Source organism: Esox lucius, chromosome 19 (genome assembly GCF_011004845.1).
Source record: "Esox lucius isolate fEsoLuc1 chromosome 19, fEsoLuc1.pri, whole genome shotgun sequence".
NCBI classification, from domain to species: Eukaryota; Metazoa; Chordata; class Actinopteri; order Esociformes; family Esocidae; genus Esox; species Esox lucius.
The window spans coordinates 15,005,646-15,019,774 of record NC_047587.1 but is presented as its reverse complement, the minus strand read 5'-3'; the positions used below and the strand labels follow the sequence as shown (position 1 = coordinate 15,019,774).

Here is a 14,129-nt window from a genome sequence, read left to right as displayed (position 1 = left end):
CCCCACAGCCACTCGTCCATTGACCTTCGCCCCTTGACCATTAGCCTTTCATCCCTGTAGACCTTGGTAGACCTAAAAACTGTTGTTGTATTCAGAGGAGTTTTTTAGGACAGCTCTGTATTCTTCCTCTATTATGTCATCATTTCTGAAGGTTTAGAAGTGTATATGGATTGTTATAGATAGACAGATTGGTATGTAACATCCAGTCCGTCTTCCTTTGCGGTCCGTTCTTTGATTGGCTTGTGTTGGTCTGTGGGTGTCCAGCTGGGTTCCTGAGGCCTGTGGTGATATTTGGACCGATTGCAGACGTGGCCCGAGAGAAACTGTCCAGGGAACAGCCGGATCTGTTTGAACTTGCTAGTGAGTTACAACCTGGCATCAAAAAATCCCATTGTGGTCCTTCTTGACTGTAGGATGTATCAACCGAACTGTGTGACCAAACCGTTCCTGTTACCCTGTCTTTCCCAGAGAGTGAACCTAGAGATGCTGGCACTGACCAGCGCAGTTCAGGAATCATCCGTCTTCACACCATCAAGCAGATCATCGACAGGGTGGGTTATTAAACACACACGCACCCCGTCAGTCATTTAATTAGGACTCATTTTTATTTGAGGAATTAAGGATTTGCTTTTCCACAATTGCAATTTGTTTGGTTGTTATATTCAAATTATTTTGATGACTGATAATAACTCTTTAAAGATAACAGATTTATCCATTCTGTTGATATTCTGATGAGAAGAAAACCGATGGGAAAATGATTCCTTATTGATGTCCATATCTCCATATTGTAGCTAAAATAAGTTGTGAGGTCTCCCTGTCTGGTCTAGGATAAGCATGCCGTGCTGGATATCACCCCCAATGCGGTGGATCGTCTGAACTACGCCCAGTGGTACCCCATCGTAGTCTTCCTAAACCCAGACAGCAAGCAGGGTGTCAAGACCATGAGGACCAGACTATGTTCAGAGTCCAGGAAGTCTGCCAGGAAGCTGTACGAGAGAGCCCTCAAACTAAGGAAGAACAACCACCACCTCTTCACCAGTGAGTTGAGAGAGCGGGGTGTTGTTGGGAGGGGTGGACAGGGGAGAGAAAAAGAGGGAGAAAGAAAAATAGAGTAGTGAGAGGGGAGAAGATAGAGCCCTTAAGAACAACTATGTTATGTAATAACCTGTGATACTCTAAACACTATAGTGTTTAAACACAATATTTCTGAGACATCAAACAGTTTTGATGGTTTTAATCTCACAGTTCTGACACTTCTAATTCTTCAGAAAATCGTTCCTTTAACAAGTTTTGAGACATCAGAAGATTGTTAATTTGAAACACTTCTTCAAATGTACTATTTTACTGCAATTTTTTTTTTGCCTTGAATCAAGCCCTGGTGACATTACTTGTAAATTTCAAATCTGGTTTGTATTGAGTTTATATCAGGGTTATGTTTTCGGTGGACCTCGGCCATTAGTGGCTCTGAATCTTTTGAATATTCTGTAAAGAGGTTTAGGAATCGTGTTTAAGAATCATTGACAGACATCAATTTCCAAGTGCTGTTTCTGGGAGTGAACCACTCAGGAAAATATGACACCTACTGGAAAGACGATCTGGTGTGGCTTTGACATAAACCATAGTTTCATTTCAGTCCATGTAGGTTATTGGCTCTGCCCTCTAACCACTAGACTATCTGCCAACCCAACTTCGTTGAACCTTTTGTATGTCCAATTAGTGTAGCATCATGTCGTGGGTCTGCTTTTCACCAACAGGGTCGGGTAAGTTTCTTAAGACGAAAGAAAATATGGAAAGTGGCCAAGATTTTAAGGCAACAAAGTGTGGACTATAAAAGTGGTGTGTAGACTCTAATATTTTCATTGGGAAGTGTTTCAAAATAAAAAGATGCGACCAGTGCTATTGCTGACTAGCAGAGCTGCTCCCTTTGATTACAACTCTTCTTCTTTCATGCATGTATGGAGAGTTATTGGATGTTAGAAACGCTTTGTTTTAACCTAGTGTCGTATATCCCTTCTGCCCCAGCCACCATTAACATGAACAATATGAATGACGGCTGGTACGGAGCCCTGAAGGAGACCATCCAACAGCAGCAGAATCAGCTGGTCTGGGTGTCCGAGGGCAAGGTGAGACAATCTCACGTCTGTCATCCCCTGGAGTAAATATTTTATATATCTCTGAATTATTGTATTTGCAGGGCTTTGTTTGAGCGAGTCCAGGGCAAAGCGTACATTATCTTCCAGTCCAGTAGTTCACTTCTGCTTATGTTCTCCCCTGCTCTTTTCCACAGGCGGACGGAGCACCGGACGACGACCTGGACATCCACGACGACCGCCTGTCCTACCTGTCGGCCCCAGGGAGCGAGTACTCCATGTACAGCACAGACAGCCGCCACACCTCCGACTACGAGGACACGGACACAGAGGGCGGGGCCTACACCGACCAGGAACTGGACGAGACGCTCAATGATGAGGTCGGTTTTGATTTCCAGGATCAGACTTGGGAACATTTGTGTTCATCAAGTCTCGGTTTGTAGTAATGCCAGGCATACTCGCCCTGTCAGGTCGGTTTGCCCACTGAGCCGGCCATCACCCGTTCTTCCGAGCCGGTCAGGGAGGACCCGCCCGCCATCCAGGACCCCATGTCTGGTGGATATCCTGCATACCAGCACGTCGCCCCGCCACCGGACCCCGCTAACCGCATCGACCCGGCCGGGTTCAAGATGGCCGCCGCGCCTCAGCAGGTAGGACAGCGCAGGAGGAGGCGGGGGGTGTAGAGGTGCTCACAGTTGATCTCGATGGGTGCGGTGACGACTTAAACTGCTGCAGAGCAAGCAACAGATTTTTTACATTACTTTCTTGGGTGCCTAGTGTTTGTGCTGACAAAATGTTTTGTAATTGATGTCTCTTTGTATGTCATAGTATAGATAAAGAATGTATATTATAAAGCTTCGGGCTGTGACCATTTTGCCACGACTGTGGTTTACGCTGGTTTCTGGATGGTTGATGTAGAGATGATCCAGGGAGAAGAAACAGGGTAAAAGAGTTGACTAGACAAGGACGGAGACAGACAGATAGACAGACAGGGATGAACAGGGAGGGAGATATGGACAGACTGGGACAGGGAGGGACATACAGACTGGGACAGGGACAGACTGGGTCTGGGACAGGGACAGACAGGGACATACAGACGGGGACATTCAGACTGGGACAGGGACAGACAGAGACAAACAGGGACATACAGACTGGGAAAGACAGGCAGGCGGGGGCAGACATAGACAGGGACAGACAGGGACATACAGACTGGGACAGATGGGGACATTCAGACTGGGACAGGGACAGACAGAGACAGATAGGGACATACAGACTGGGAAAGACAGGCAGGCGGGGGCAGACATAGACAGGGACAGACAGGGAAACTGCTGTAGTTTGTGGAGTGTGTTGCTGTGCTCTTCCTCTTGGCAGCCTGTTGCAGTGAAATGTCTCTTAACAAAACTTCACAGCAAGACGATGCTGCTCTGGCTATTCCTTCCTCACTGCTGCCCTTGGCGGTGGCAGCGCCCCCTACTGTCGAGGCAGAGTTACAGCAGCCTGTACTGCAGCAGCTTGAGGGTATGACCCTTGACCTCCAGGAGGAGGCTCCGGCTGCAGTTCCTCAGGCTGCAGACTCACTTCTTAGCAGCCCCAGCCCCGCCCCTACTGAGCTAGCCCCGCCCCCAACACCACCGTCACTCGAACCCCAACACCCGTCTGAGCCGCTGCTCGGTCCTGGTTCCCAACCAAAGGTACCCACCTACCTACCAGCACCAACCCAGCACCTCCCTGCTGCCTCACTAGATCACCTGGACTGGGCTCGGGCCACGCCCCTAACTGCCCCGCCCGCCCCTCCCCTCCGCCCTGGCCTGCTGTTCTGTTTTAACTTGCCTGTCTTCTACGCACACGCTTTTTTCTCCACTGACTGGCTCTCTCTGCATGCCCACGCTGTGTAACCGCCCACTGTGTGACCACTGACCAATCAGAGAGAGAGAGAGAGAGAGAGAAAGTGTGGCCAATCGGCGTGTTTGATGGGAGGAGTTTAGTGGAAAGGCTCAGAATCGCTAATCTTGATTTCCCTCTCAGCCTCTGAGTAAACATTTTGGGATGCAAGCGAGCAGGTGATTTTTAGATCAGCGATTCTGCGTGGCGTAGCGGATCTCAAACACCTTGTGAGTAGCCGGGTCAGAACGCACATGTGCCGCAGCGGCCAGCCGTCTGGTTCAGTGGCACCCTGTGGGCCAATCTGAAACTGCACCCGGTTCCCTACTCAGTTCACAGCTCTGGCTACGTAGTGGACTAACCAGGAAACAGGGTGCAATTTGGAAAACGTGTGACCGGGACCAGCTCTGACTGTCAGCGCGGCCCTCTCTCCTTCCTGTGCATGGCTCAATGACTTCCTGGGCTCAGCATCTTCGACTGGTCTGACTGACTCCAGTAGACCTGTAGAGACCTGCACTTACGGCGGTAGATGTAGTTGGTTGGTGTGCTGTCTGTTGTAGTGCTAGTAGTAGATGTACTAGATCGTAGTTGCATAAGATGCAATACTGAATGATAGTTGCATGTCTACGAAACAAGTGAGAACTAAAGTTAACCGGTAGACGGTATTCTTGGTATTTAATACTGTCTGTCAAAGTTCAGTCTTCCTATGGAAAAAGCCACACATTTAAACCGCATTACTGTGTGGTACAGATCTTGGCTTACTGGGTTTGTTCCATAGGAAGATAGTGTCTGGTGTGGCTAGTTGTGCTGTCTACAGGCTACACGTCCCCCGTTTCACATTAAGCCTTTCAGAAATGTTCACAAAACGCCAACAGATTTGTTCCTTAGGTATTTTGACATTTTCAGTCATTCTTGAAAGGCCTCTTGTCAAACTTGCATTTAGAAGTGATTTGGAATAATTAACAAGATGACTGCCTGTGTACTTGCACTTGACTGGTTTAATTTATTTTGTATTTGTTGGTTATTGCAATTAAGTTGTACGGTCGTTTGTTGAATTTCATTGGATCTGCTCAGTTCCTGAAGTTTGGCATTCAAATCTTTCAGGAAATCTTTTTTTGTGAATTATCAATACAGTATATTTAAGTATATATATTTTTTTCCTATCCTCTTATTTGGCAAATGAATCGATCTCGACTTAAAGGTGTTCAAAACGGTAAAGTTTCCAGTTTATTTGCCCATTTAACAAACATGTTGGTAATTGCGCCTGTCTTAAGATCTGTAAACCACTGCGCTGGTCTGTTCTCCTGGTGACCGGGTCCTTACCTCTGGGTCACACGTCTCTCCCCCCCCCCCCCCCGCAGATGTACAAGAAGGAGCTGTACAACGTGGACGAGCCAGTGAGAGTGAACCATGGCGGCATGAAGCCGTCGCTGAGCTACAGTCACCAGCCTCACCAGCCCTACCAGGACAAACAGCCATACCGCCAGTACGACCACCCGCCTTACGCCTACTGTAGCGACGGGGGTGGCGGAGGCTACCCAGAACCAAAGGCTCACCAGGGGAACTTTGACCCTCACTCCCCACACCCGACCTACGACAACCGCGTGCCTCACCACTACGGCCAGTGGCCCCCCTACGACCAGCAGACCTCTCCTCCTCAGCCCCTGGGGTATCACCAGCAGGGAAATGCGCCCAGGGTGACCCCCTACGAGGACGGCCCTGTCAGGGACTACAGCCCCCCACAGCCCCGCTACGACGAGCCCCCGGCCGGCATGCAGGGCTACGACGGCAGGCCGCGCCACGGGAAACCAGCGGGGCCTGTACGGTATGACGAGCCACCACCCTCGGCTGGCACGCACGACCCCCGCTCCCCCTACGAACCCGAAGCCCCTCATGGCTACCCGCTCAGTTCTCCCCGCTCTCCGGACGGCCCTAAGCAGTATTATGGAGACTCAGTTCCTGGTCTAAAGCCCTCATATAACCAGGGTCCTTCCAGCCGGGGAGGGGGCTACAGCCGTGAGCCCTTAATGAATTCTGAACCGCCCCTGCCTCCTCCCAAACCAGAGCCCCTGGCATCCCCGGGAGAAATGGGTGTGAATGCAGGGTCCAAAACCCTCCCTCCAGCACATCGTGGGGTTGACGGGGAGGACGACCCGGCCATGAAGCCACAGTCAGTGCTCAACCGGGTTAAGATGTTTGAGAACAAGAGGTCTGTGTCAGTGGACAGGGCTAAGGAGGCAGGAGACCCCACAGTGATGAGGGTAGGTTTACTCTGCTCTCCTGTTCTCCCCACCACACGGTCAAACACACCAACCTGAATGCTTATTGGAATGGACGTATGTCTGACCCTGGCAGATTTACATGTTGGTCACTTAACACTCGCTGTCATTCAGAGTTACAGGTGCATTTAAGGGACTGTTCCATTGGGGTACCTAGTCTATCTGAAGGGGGTTAGTTAACTGGTCTATCTACTGAGGGGGTTCGTTAAATGGTCTATCTACTGAGGGGGTTAGTTAAATGGTCTATCTACTGAGGGGGTTAGTTAACTGGTCTATCTACTGAGGGGGTTAGTTACCTGGTCTATCTACTGAGGGGGTTAGTTAACTGGTCTATCTACTGAGGGGGTTAGTTAACTGGTCTATCTACTGAGGGGGTTAGTTACCTGGTCTACCTACTGTGGGGTTAGTTGTCTGGTCTATCTACTGGGGGGTTAGTTACCTATAGGAGCTTTAGGCCCCTGGGTTTAACCTCTGTCTCCTCTGGTGTTCCAGCCTGCAGACCTGCCCAGACCCGTGACTGCACCTGGCCCTGTCCCCAAAGCCAACTCCCTCAGCAACCTGGAACAAGAAAAGCCTTCGTACAGGTACGATGGTCATGGGGTCAACTCCCAAAGGACTTACATTCTGTAATAAGAAGTATGTAATTGGACGCGTGTTGGATATAGTCTGTGGCATATATGAAGATTTGGCTGGAAGGTGAAGCTGATATTTGCCCTTTTAGAGATGAATTAAAGCCACCTAGTCCATATATCACTGTCAACCCCATAGCTCCACCTAGTGGATATGTTACACATTGTAACCACCAGGGTATCAGTGATTGTCTGAAGAATGTCTAGTGAGAATATTTATATCTGTCTGTATCTCTCTCTTGCTATAATGTGAGTTGTATGTGTTTTAATGGGACTAACAAAAGTTCATAAAGTTCATAAAATGCATGAAGTTATTTTTGGACGGTCTCTGCACGCAACTCTGTCAGTCAAGGAGAACAAGGTTGACCCAATTGATTGTGGTACATAACATATGCGTTTAATCTGATGAATGTCACTCACAGGTTTGAAATTGACCTTTTCTAACGTCTTCATAGACTGCTCCAACAGGTTAACAGATTGTATATTTCTCATTATTCCTCTTTAAGGGGTAATTTTAAGTGAAATTCAAATAATTTTCAATGCCTGTCATTTAGAAAACATTTTAAATTGGTCCACTTTTTGAGTTTGGTGCGATTCAATAAAGCAAAATAAACCCAGATTTTTCTTATCTCTGAGGCTGCGTTCGCACTGGCCGCATAAATGCGATTTTCTTCTTCCCACAACAGATCTGAACTGATTAGTCAAAATACCAATTTACGAAAAGGAAAGCTGACTTTGGCAGCCTATTAAAAACGCAGCTTGACTGTCCCCTTCATCCTTTCCTCCCCCCCAGAGGTCCTGAGCCCCAGAAGGCCCCTGGTTCCAGACCCACGGACGACATGATTCGCTGCTCCAACCACTACGACCCGGATGAGGATGAGGAGTACTACAGGAAGCAGCTGTCTTACTTCGACCGCCGCAGCTTCGACAGCAAGGCCATGAACCCGGGCCCTGGAATCAACCGCTTTCCACCGCAGACCCAGCTAGCCTACCCTTACAACAGGTAAACTACGCTACCCAGAAGTCAACATGTTCAGACGTCAGGCTTGACGTTCAGCTTATTTCAGGGGGATTGCGGCAGAAGTCCTGAGGCAGAACTGTTTATCCTGAGCACATAATGTGTTATTTGAGATTTGAGGGGCACACCGATGCCACACACGATGTCGTTGATCTTTTCTGTGACTTCTCCAGGGCGGAGTCTGTGGACAAGAGGTACGAGCCCCCCCAAATCAGCCCTGTGTCCCAGTACGAACCCCCCAGCCCAGCTGTTCCCCCAAACAGCCTGCCCAAACTCATCACTAATGACGGTAAGGCACAGGAATGAGCGGGAACTCATGTCTTTTGTAGTGTTTAAAAGAATCCCGGTCAACTGTGCGAAAACCTGGGGATTGGGGGTTAGGGATTGGTTTAGTCTCTGACCCATTTCTGCTTTCCTTTGTTGATTTAAGGTTATGCTATCTGATGTTTAATGACATGTCCTCCTCTGTCTCTAGTAAACTCCCACCCTGACCAGCTCCACAGCTCCTCTCCCAATACTCGCCCCACTACCCTCCAAGACCCCCCTTCCCAGCCCCAACCATACCTGGTCCAGAGGTCCCCCGTGGGGGTCAATGGCACCGACGCACCCCCCAAAACCCCTGGAACCACCCCTACCCTGCAGAGCTACAACCGTTATGCCCCTAAGCCCTACACCTCCGCAGCCCGGCCCTTTGAGAGGAAGTTTGAGAGCCCAAAGTTCAACCACAACCTCCTGCCCAACGACAGCGGGAAGACGGACCTCTTGATCAGCAGCAGCAGCCCCAAGCCCAGTGTGGTCATCAAAAACAACAACAGCAGCAGCACCAAGCCACAGCTGTCTCCTCAAACTCTGGACCATGACAGTGGCCTGGATACATTTACACGCACCATGGACAACCGGCAGCCCAAATACCAGCAGCACAACAACCTCGTCAACAACTCTGTGCCCAAGGCCATACCTGTCAGGTAGCAATATGACATTACTTATCCCATACCTGTCAGGTAGCGATATGATATATTACTAATCCCATACCTGTCAGGTAGCGATATAACATTAATAATCCCATACCTGTCAGGTAGCGATATAACATTAATAATCCCATACCTGTCAGGTAGCGATATAACATTAATAATCCCATACCTGTCAGGTAGTGATATAACATTGCTAATCCCATACCTATCATGTATGAACACACACATCCCAGTAAGCAGCAACAGTAAGATGAACAACCAATTGTACAGCCACATAAATGGATGGGCCTATAAACAGCTGTGTTAACATGCTGTTGTTCATTATCATAAGGGGTCTATTCCATTCCATACACTGCAGAATACAGGCCAGGGCGCTGGAGTTACAGGCACCACTAGAATGCAGTTATGACATGAGTTTGACCTCATGATGACCTCAGTAGCGTATGCTAACTGCTGTTCCATTTGTCCTGCCTACGCCCCAGCACCCCCCCTCCCTCGCCTCCACCTCTCAGCAAAATGACTAATGAAACCAACCCTGACCCCACCCCCCTCCCTTGTAGCCCTAGTGCTCTGGAGGATGATGAGGAGGATGAAGGTCATACGGTGGTGGCCACGGCGCGGGGGATCTTCAACTGTAACGGAGGGGTGCTGAGCTCCATCGAGACGGGTGTGAGCATCATCATCCCTCAGGGGGCCATCCCTGACAGTGTGGAGCAGGAGATCTACTTCAAGGTCTGCCGAGACAACAGCATCCTGCCCCCCCTCGACAAGGAGAAAGGTATGTGTGTCGCCTATATCATTGGCAGTTTACCTTCTAATGGATTATGGTCTGTATCACCAACACTTTGTCCTTCTTTTGATAGTGGCCTATATCAATGGCTGTTTATCCTCTAGTGGATAGGGGCCTATATCATAACCTACAAAAGTGGGTAGTAGTACAACACCCCTTATCCTTTACTTAATATCATGTATAACACCCCCTCTCCTTTACTTAATATACTGCATAACACCCCTTCTCCTTTACTTAATATGCTGTATAGCAGCCCTCTCCTCTAGTGAATATCATGTATAACACCCCCTCTCCTTTACTTAATATTCTGTATAACACCCCCTCTCCTTTACTTAATATACTGCATAACACCCCCTCTCCTTTACTTAATATGCTGTATAACAGCCCTCTCCTCTAGTGAATATCATGTATAACACCCCCTCTCCTTTACTTAATATTCTGTATAACACCCCCTCTCCTTTACTTAATATTCTGTATAACACCCCCTCTCCTTTACTTAATCTACTGCATAACACCCCTTCTCCTTTACTTAATATGCTGTATAGCAGCCCTCTCCTCTAGTGAATATCATGTATAACACCCCCTCTCCTTTACTTAATCTACTGCATAACACCCCCTCTCCTTTACTTAATATGCTGTATAACAGCCCTCTCTAGTGAATATCATGTATAACACCCCCTCTCCTTTACTTAATATTCTGTATAACACCCCCTCTCCTTTACTTAATATTCTGTATAACACCCCCTCTCCTTTACTTAATATTCTGTATAACACCCCCTCTCCTTTACTTAATATACTGCATAACACCCCCTCTCCTTTACTTAATATGCTGTATAACAGCCCTCTCCTCTAGTGAATATCATGTATAACACCCCCTCTCCTTTACTTAATATTCTGTATAACACCCCCTATACTTTAGTTAATATCATGTATAACACCCCCTCCCTCTAGTGAATATCATGTATAACACCCCCTCTCCTTTACTTAATATTCTGTATAACACCCCCTCTCCTTTACTTAATATTCTGTATAACACCCCCTCTCCTTTACTTAATATTCTGTATAACACCCCCTCTCCTTTACTTAATATACTGCATAACACCCCCTCTCCTTTACTTAATATGCTGTATAACAGCCCTCTCCTCTAGTGAATATCATGTATAACACCCCCTCTCCTTTACTTAATATTCTGTATAACACCCCCTATACTTTAGTTAATATCATGTATAACACCCCCTCCCTCTAGTGAATATCATGTATAACACCCCCTCTCCTTTACTTAATATTCCGTATAACACCCCCTCTCCTTTACTTAATATTCTGTATAACACCCCTTCTCCTTTACTTAATATGCTGTATAGCAGCCCTCTCCTCTAGTGAATATCATGTATAACACCCCCTCTCCTTTACTTAATATACTGTATAACACCCCCTCTTCTTTACTTGTTATACTGTATAACACCCCCTATCCTTTAGTTAATATCATGTATAACACCCCCTCCCTCTAGTTAATATCATGTATAACACCCCCTCTCCTTTAGTTAATATCATGTATAACACCCCCTCTCCTTTAGTTAATATCATGTATAACACCCCCTCCCTCTAGTTAATATCATGTATAACACCCCCTCTCCTCTAGTTGCATCGGGTGACAGTTTTTGTATTTCGCTACATGCTTACTCTGGACGTGCCTCTGCAGATTGTACTCTTTAAAAACTGAGTTGTTAGCTTAACATATTAAGCAAGTTGCTTTATCAGCGACATATACAAATAAATATTTCCCTGTCAATAGTTTTTTTAAATACCCTGCTTTTGTTATCAACTTTTCTTAGTCTCATTTCCAGAGATCGCTAGCCATCAATTGCGTATAGTACAAATGATAACTTCCGCGCGTGGATTGTGGTGCTGGTCCCTACGTATCATAGCAACGCAAATACCTTGTTTCAACTTAAAGGTATTTTAAACAGACAGTATGATACTGCTGCACTTATTACTGGGAGTGCCACGGGACTTTTAATTTGAAAATAAATAAATATGCAACTGTAAATAAAGTAACGTTATCTGCGGACCTCGTCAGGTATTTTTTATTATTTTAAAAGTTTTGGATGTATTGCAGGCCGGATAGAATGACTCAACGGCCGGATCCGGCCTGGGAGCCTTATCTTGCCCTGGTCTGCTCTAGTTTATATACTGTATAACACCCCCCTCCATCTAGTTAATATCATGTATAACATCCCCCTCTCCTCTAGTTAATATACTGTATAACACCCCCCTCTCCTCTAGTTAATATACTGCATAACACCCCCCTCTCCTCTATTTAATATAATGTATAACACCCCCTCCCTCCAGTTTATACTGTATAACATCCCCCTCTCCTCTAGTTAATATACTGTATAACACCCCCTCCCTCTAGTTAATATACTGTATAACACCCCCTCCCTCTAGTTAATATACTGTATAACACCCCCTCCCTCTAGTTAATATACTGTATAACACCACCTCTGCCCCTCCAGGAGAGACCCTGCTCAGTCCGCTGGTGATGTGTGGTCCTCATGGCCTGAAGTTCCTGAAGCCCGTGGAGCTCCGCCTACCTCACTGTGCGTCCATGACCCCTGATGGTTGGTCTTTTGCTCTAAAATCCTCCGACTCCTCGTCGGGTACGCTGTCCTCTATCTCTGTCCTTTTTGGGGGTTGGGCCAGACTTCGGGTGGCTTGTATGATTGGTTGATGTAGTTATTAGTAGGTGGTGTGATTGAGGGAGTTCTATTACTGCCTCCAGCTTACCCCAGCTGAAGTGGGTCAGCCAGAATCATGAACCCAATGCACCAGTGTTAGACAACAGACAAGTCTGATGAAAAATAAACTGGTTTTTAATGTTACCATACCATATTTTATAGGGAAGATATGGGTTGTTTTTGGCCAATACACCATGCAGCCTTGTAGACAACCACATGTGCAGATTACAGTTTAGTTAGTGAAGGGGGAGAGTTGGAAGTATATTTCATACTGGTACCAGACCAACCATGACATGGTTGTCGGTATAACCAAGGAATTAAATTATATGCAATTCTTATAAATTTTTTGAGCCATGACCTTCATGTTTTCCAGGTCTGTTGGTGTAGTACATTTTATAAGGTATGATGTTGTTGTGCAGCATCAACGTAACCAGTGATGATTTCCCGTCACCTGCGCCAGCTCGTTTTTTGGCCATTTATCTCCTGCTCTGGCTGTGTGTTCTAGGCTAATCAAAATTCATGTTTGGGATGCTATACATTTTCTAGTCAATTGACGTTATTTCAGTTGACGTGATAATGTTAAATAATGGTGAGGTAGCCTGTCGACTTCCTGGTTAACTATTACTGGTACGGCATCACTTCCTTTATCCAGTACGGTGGTGCTGGCTTACTTCTAGTAGTGCACTCCTCCCTCCCGGTGTAGTGACATTATATTTAGCTTCAACACAGGCTAGCTAAATAGAACTCCCTCATTGGATGGTGCTGTGATTAATAGAACTCCCTCATTGGATGGTGCTGTGATTAATGGAACTCCCTCATTGGATGGTGCTGTGATTAATAGAACTCCCTCATTGGATGGTGCTGTGATTAATAGAACTCCCTCAATGGATGGTGCTGTGATTAATAGAACTCCCTTATTGGATGGTGCTGTGATTAATAGAACTCCCTCAATGGATGGTGCTGTGATTAATAAAACTCCCTTATTGGATGGTGCTGTGATTAAGTCACTGACCAGGGAGCAGGGTTGTGTTCAGCTCCATTTCAATTCACTCGGCCAATAAAATTCACTAGTCAATAAAACAAATAGCTTTTCTCTTTAGTTATCAAAAAAAAAGAGATCTGCTTCAATATTTTCTCCTTTTTTACAAAATTCTTTCCTGTTGCGAAATGGATTTTACCCCAGCCTAGCCAAAGACTTATTAATTAGTCATTATTAGTTGTTTGAATAATCTCATTTACTGGTCTCTACTGGTCATTCTATTACTCTTTTCTATTTTATAGTTGCAGTGTTACATTTGTCTTTGTTTAGGTTTGCAATATTGTCAACATCTCTCTACTTTCAACAACATTGTGTTGATCAGCTACTGGATTTCCACCAGTATTTACTGAATTATGTTGACCGTGTACTGTAACAACATTAAAAAAAAGCCTGAATTAAATGTTTACCATGTAACAACACTTAAGGAAGTTGGAAAGTGTTAAGCTACTGTCTGTTTTGTGGTATGGTACAGGAGTGGCCAAACTAAGGCCCACGGGCCGAATCCGGCTCTCGGGGCAATTCCATCCGGCCCGTGGAAGGTAATAAAAAATTCTGAGGGGAAGTAAAACATAACTCACCAGCCTGCAACTATACATCTGAATCTGGATTGAATTTATTTAGACTTTATAATAAACCTACTGTATAAATGTTTTAATTACTGCTCTTTCCTGGCCCCCAAATCATTTGATTAACAAAT

The 14,129-nt window shown here is 46.3% G+C and overlaps 1 protein-coding gene across 7 annotated transcripts in view; it reads left to right on the top strand.

Moving 5' to 3' along the window:
• Window positions 1–14,129, top strand: part of tjp1b (tight junction protein 1b) — a 116,603-nt gene that overhangs the window by 100,008 nt on the left and 2,466 nt on the right. For 5 of the 7 annotated variants that reach the window (XM_020040338.3, XM_034288440.1, XM_029115260.2 and 2 more), the window contains 14 exons: window positions 265–360; window positions 469–551; window positions 828–1,038; window positions 2,023–2,123; window positions 2,288–2,470; window positions 2,561–2,740; window positions 3,500–3,781; window positions 5,333–6,232; window positions 6,743–6,834; window positions 7,673–7,882; window positions 8,071–8,186; window positions 8,373–8,862; window positions 9,429–9,646; window positions 12,172–12,315. In XM_020040338.3, the coding sequence (XP_019895897.3) occupies window positions 265–360; window positions 469–551; window positions 828–1,038; window positions 2,023–2,123; window positions 2,288–2,470; window positions 2,561–2,740; window positions 3,500–3,781; window positions 5,333–6,232; window positions 6,743–6,834; window positions 7,673–7,882; window positions 8,071–8,186; window positions 8,373–8,862; window positions 9,429–9,646; window positions 12,172–12,315 (3,306 nt within the window). The remainder of the gene's footprint in view (window positions 1–264; window positions 361–468; window positions 552–827; window positions 1,039–2,022; window positions 2,124–2,287; window positions 2,471–2,560; window positions 2,741–3,499; window positions 3,782–5,332; window positions 6,233–6,742; window positions 6,835–7,672; window positions 7,883–8,070; window positions 8,187–8,372; window positions 8,863–9,428; window positions 9,647–12,171; window positions 12,316–14,129) is intronic. The other 2 variants (XM_029115271.2, XM_029115270.2) reach the window with 2 other exon arrangements.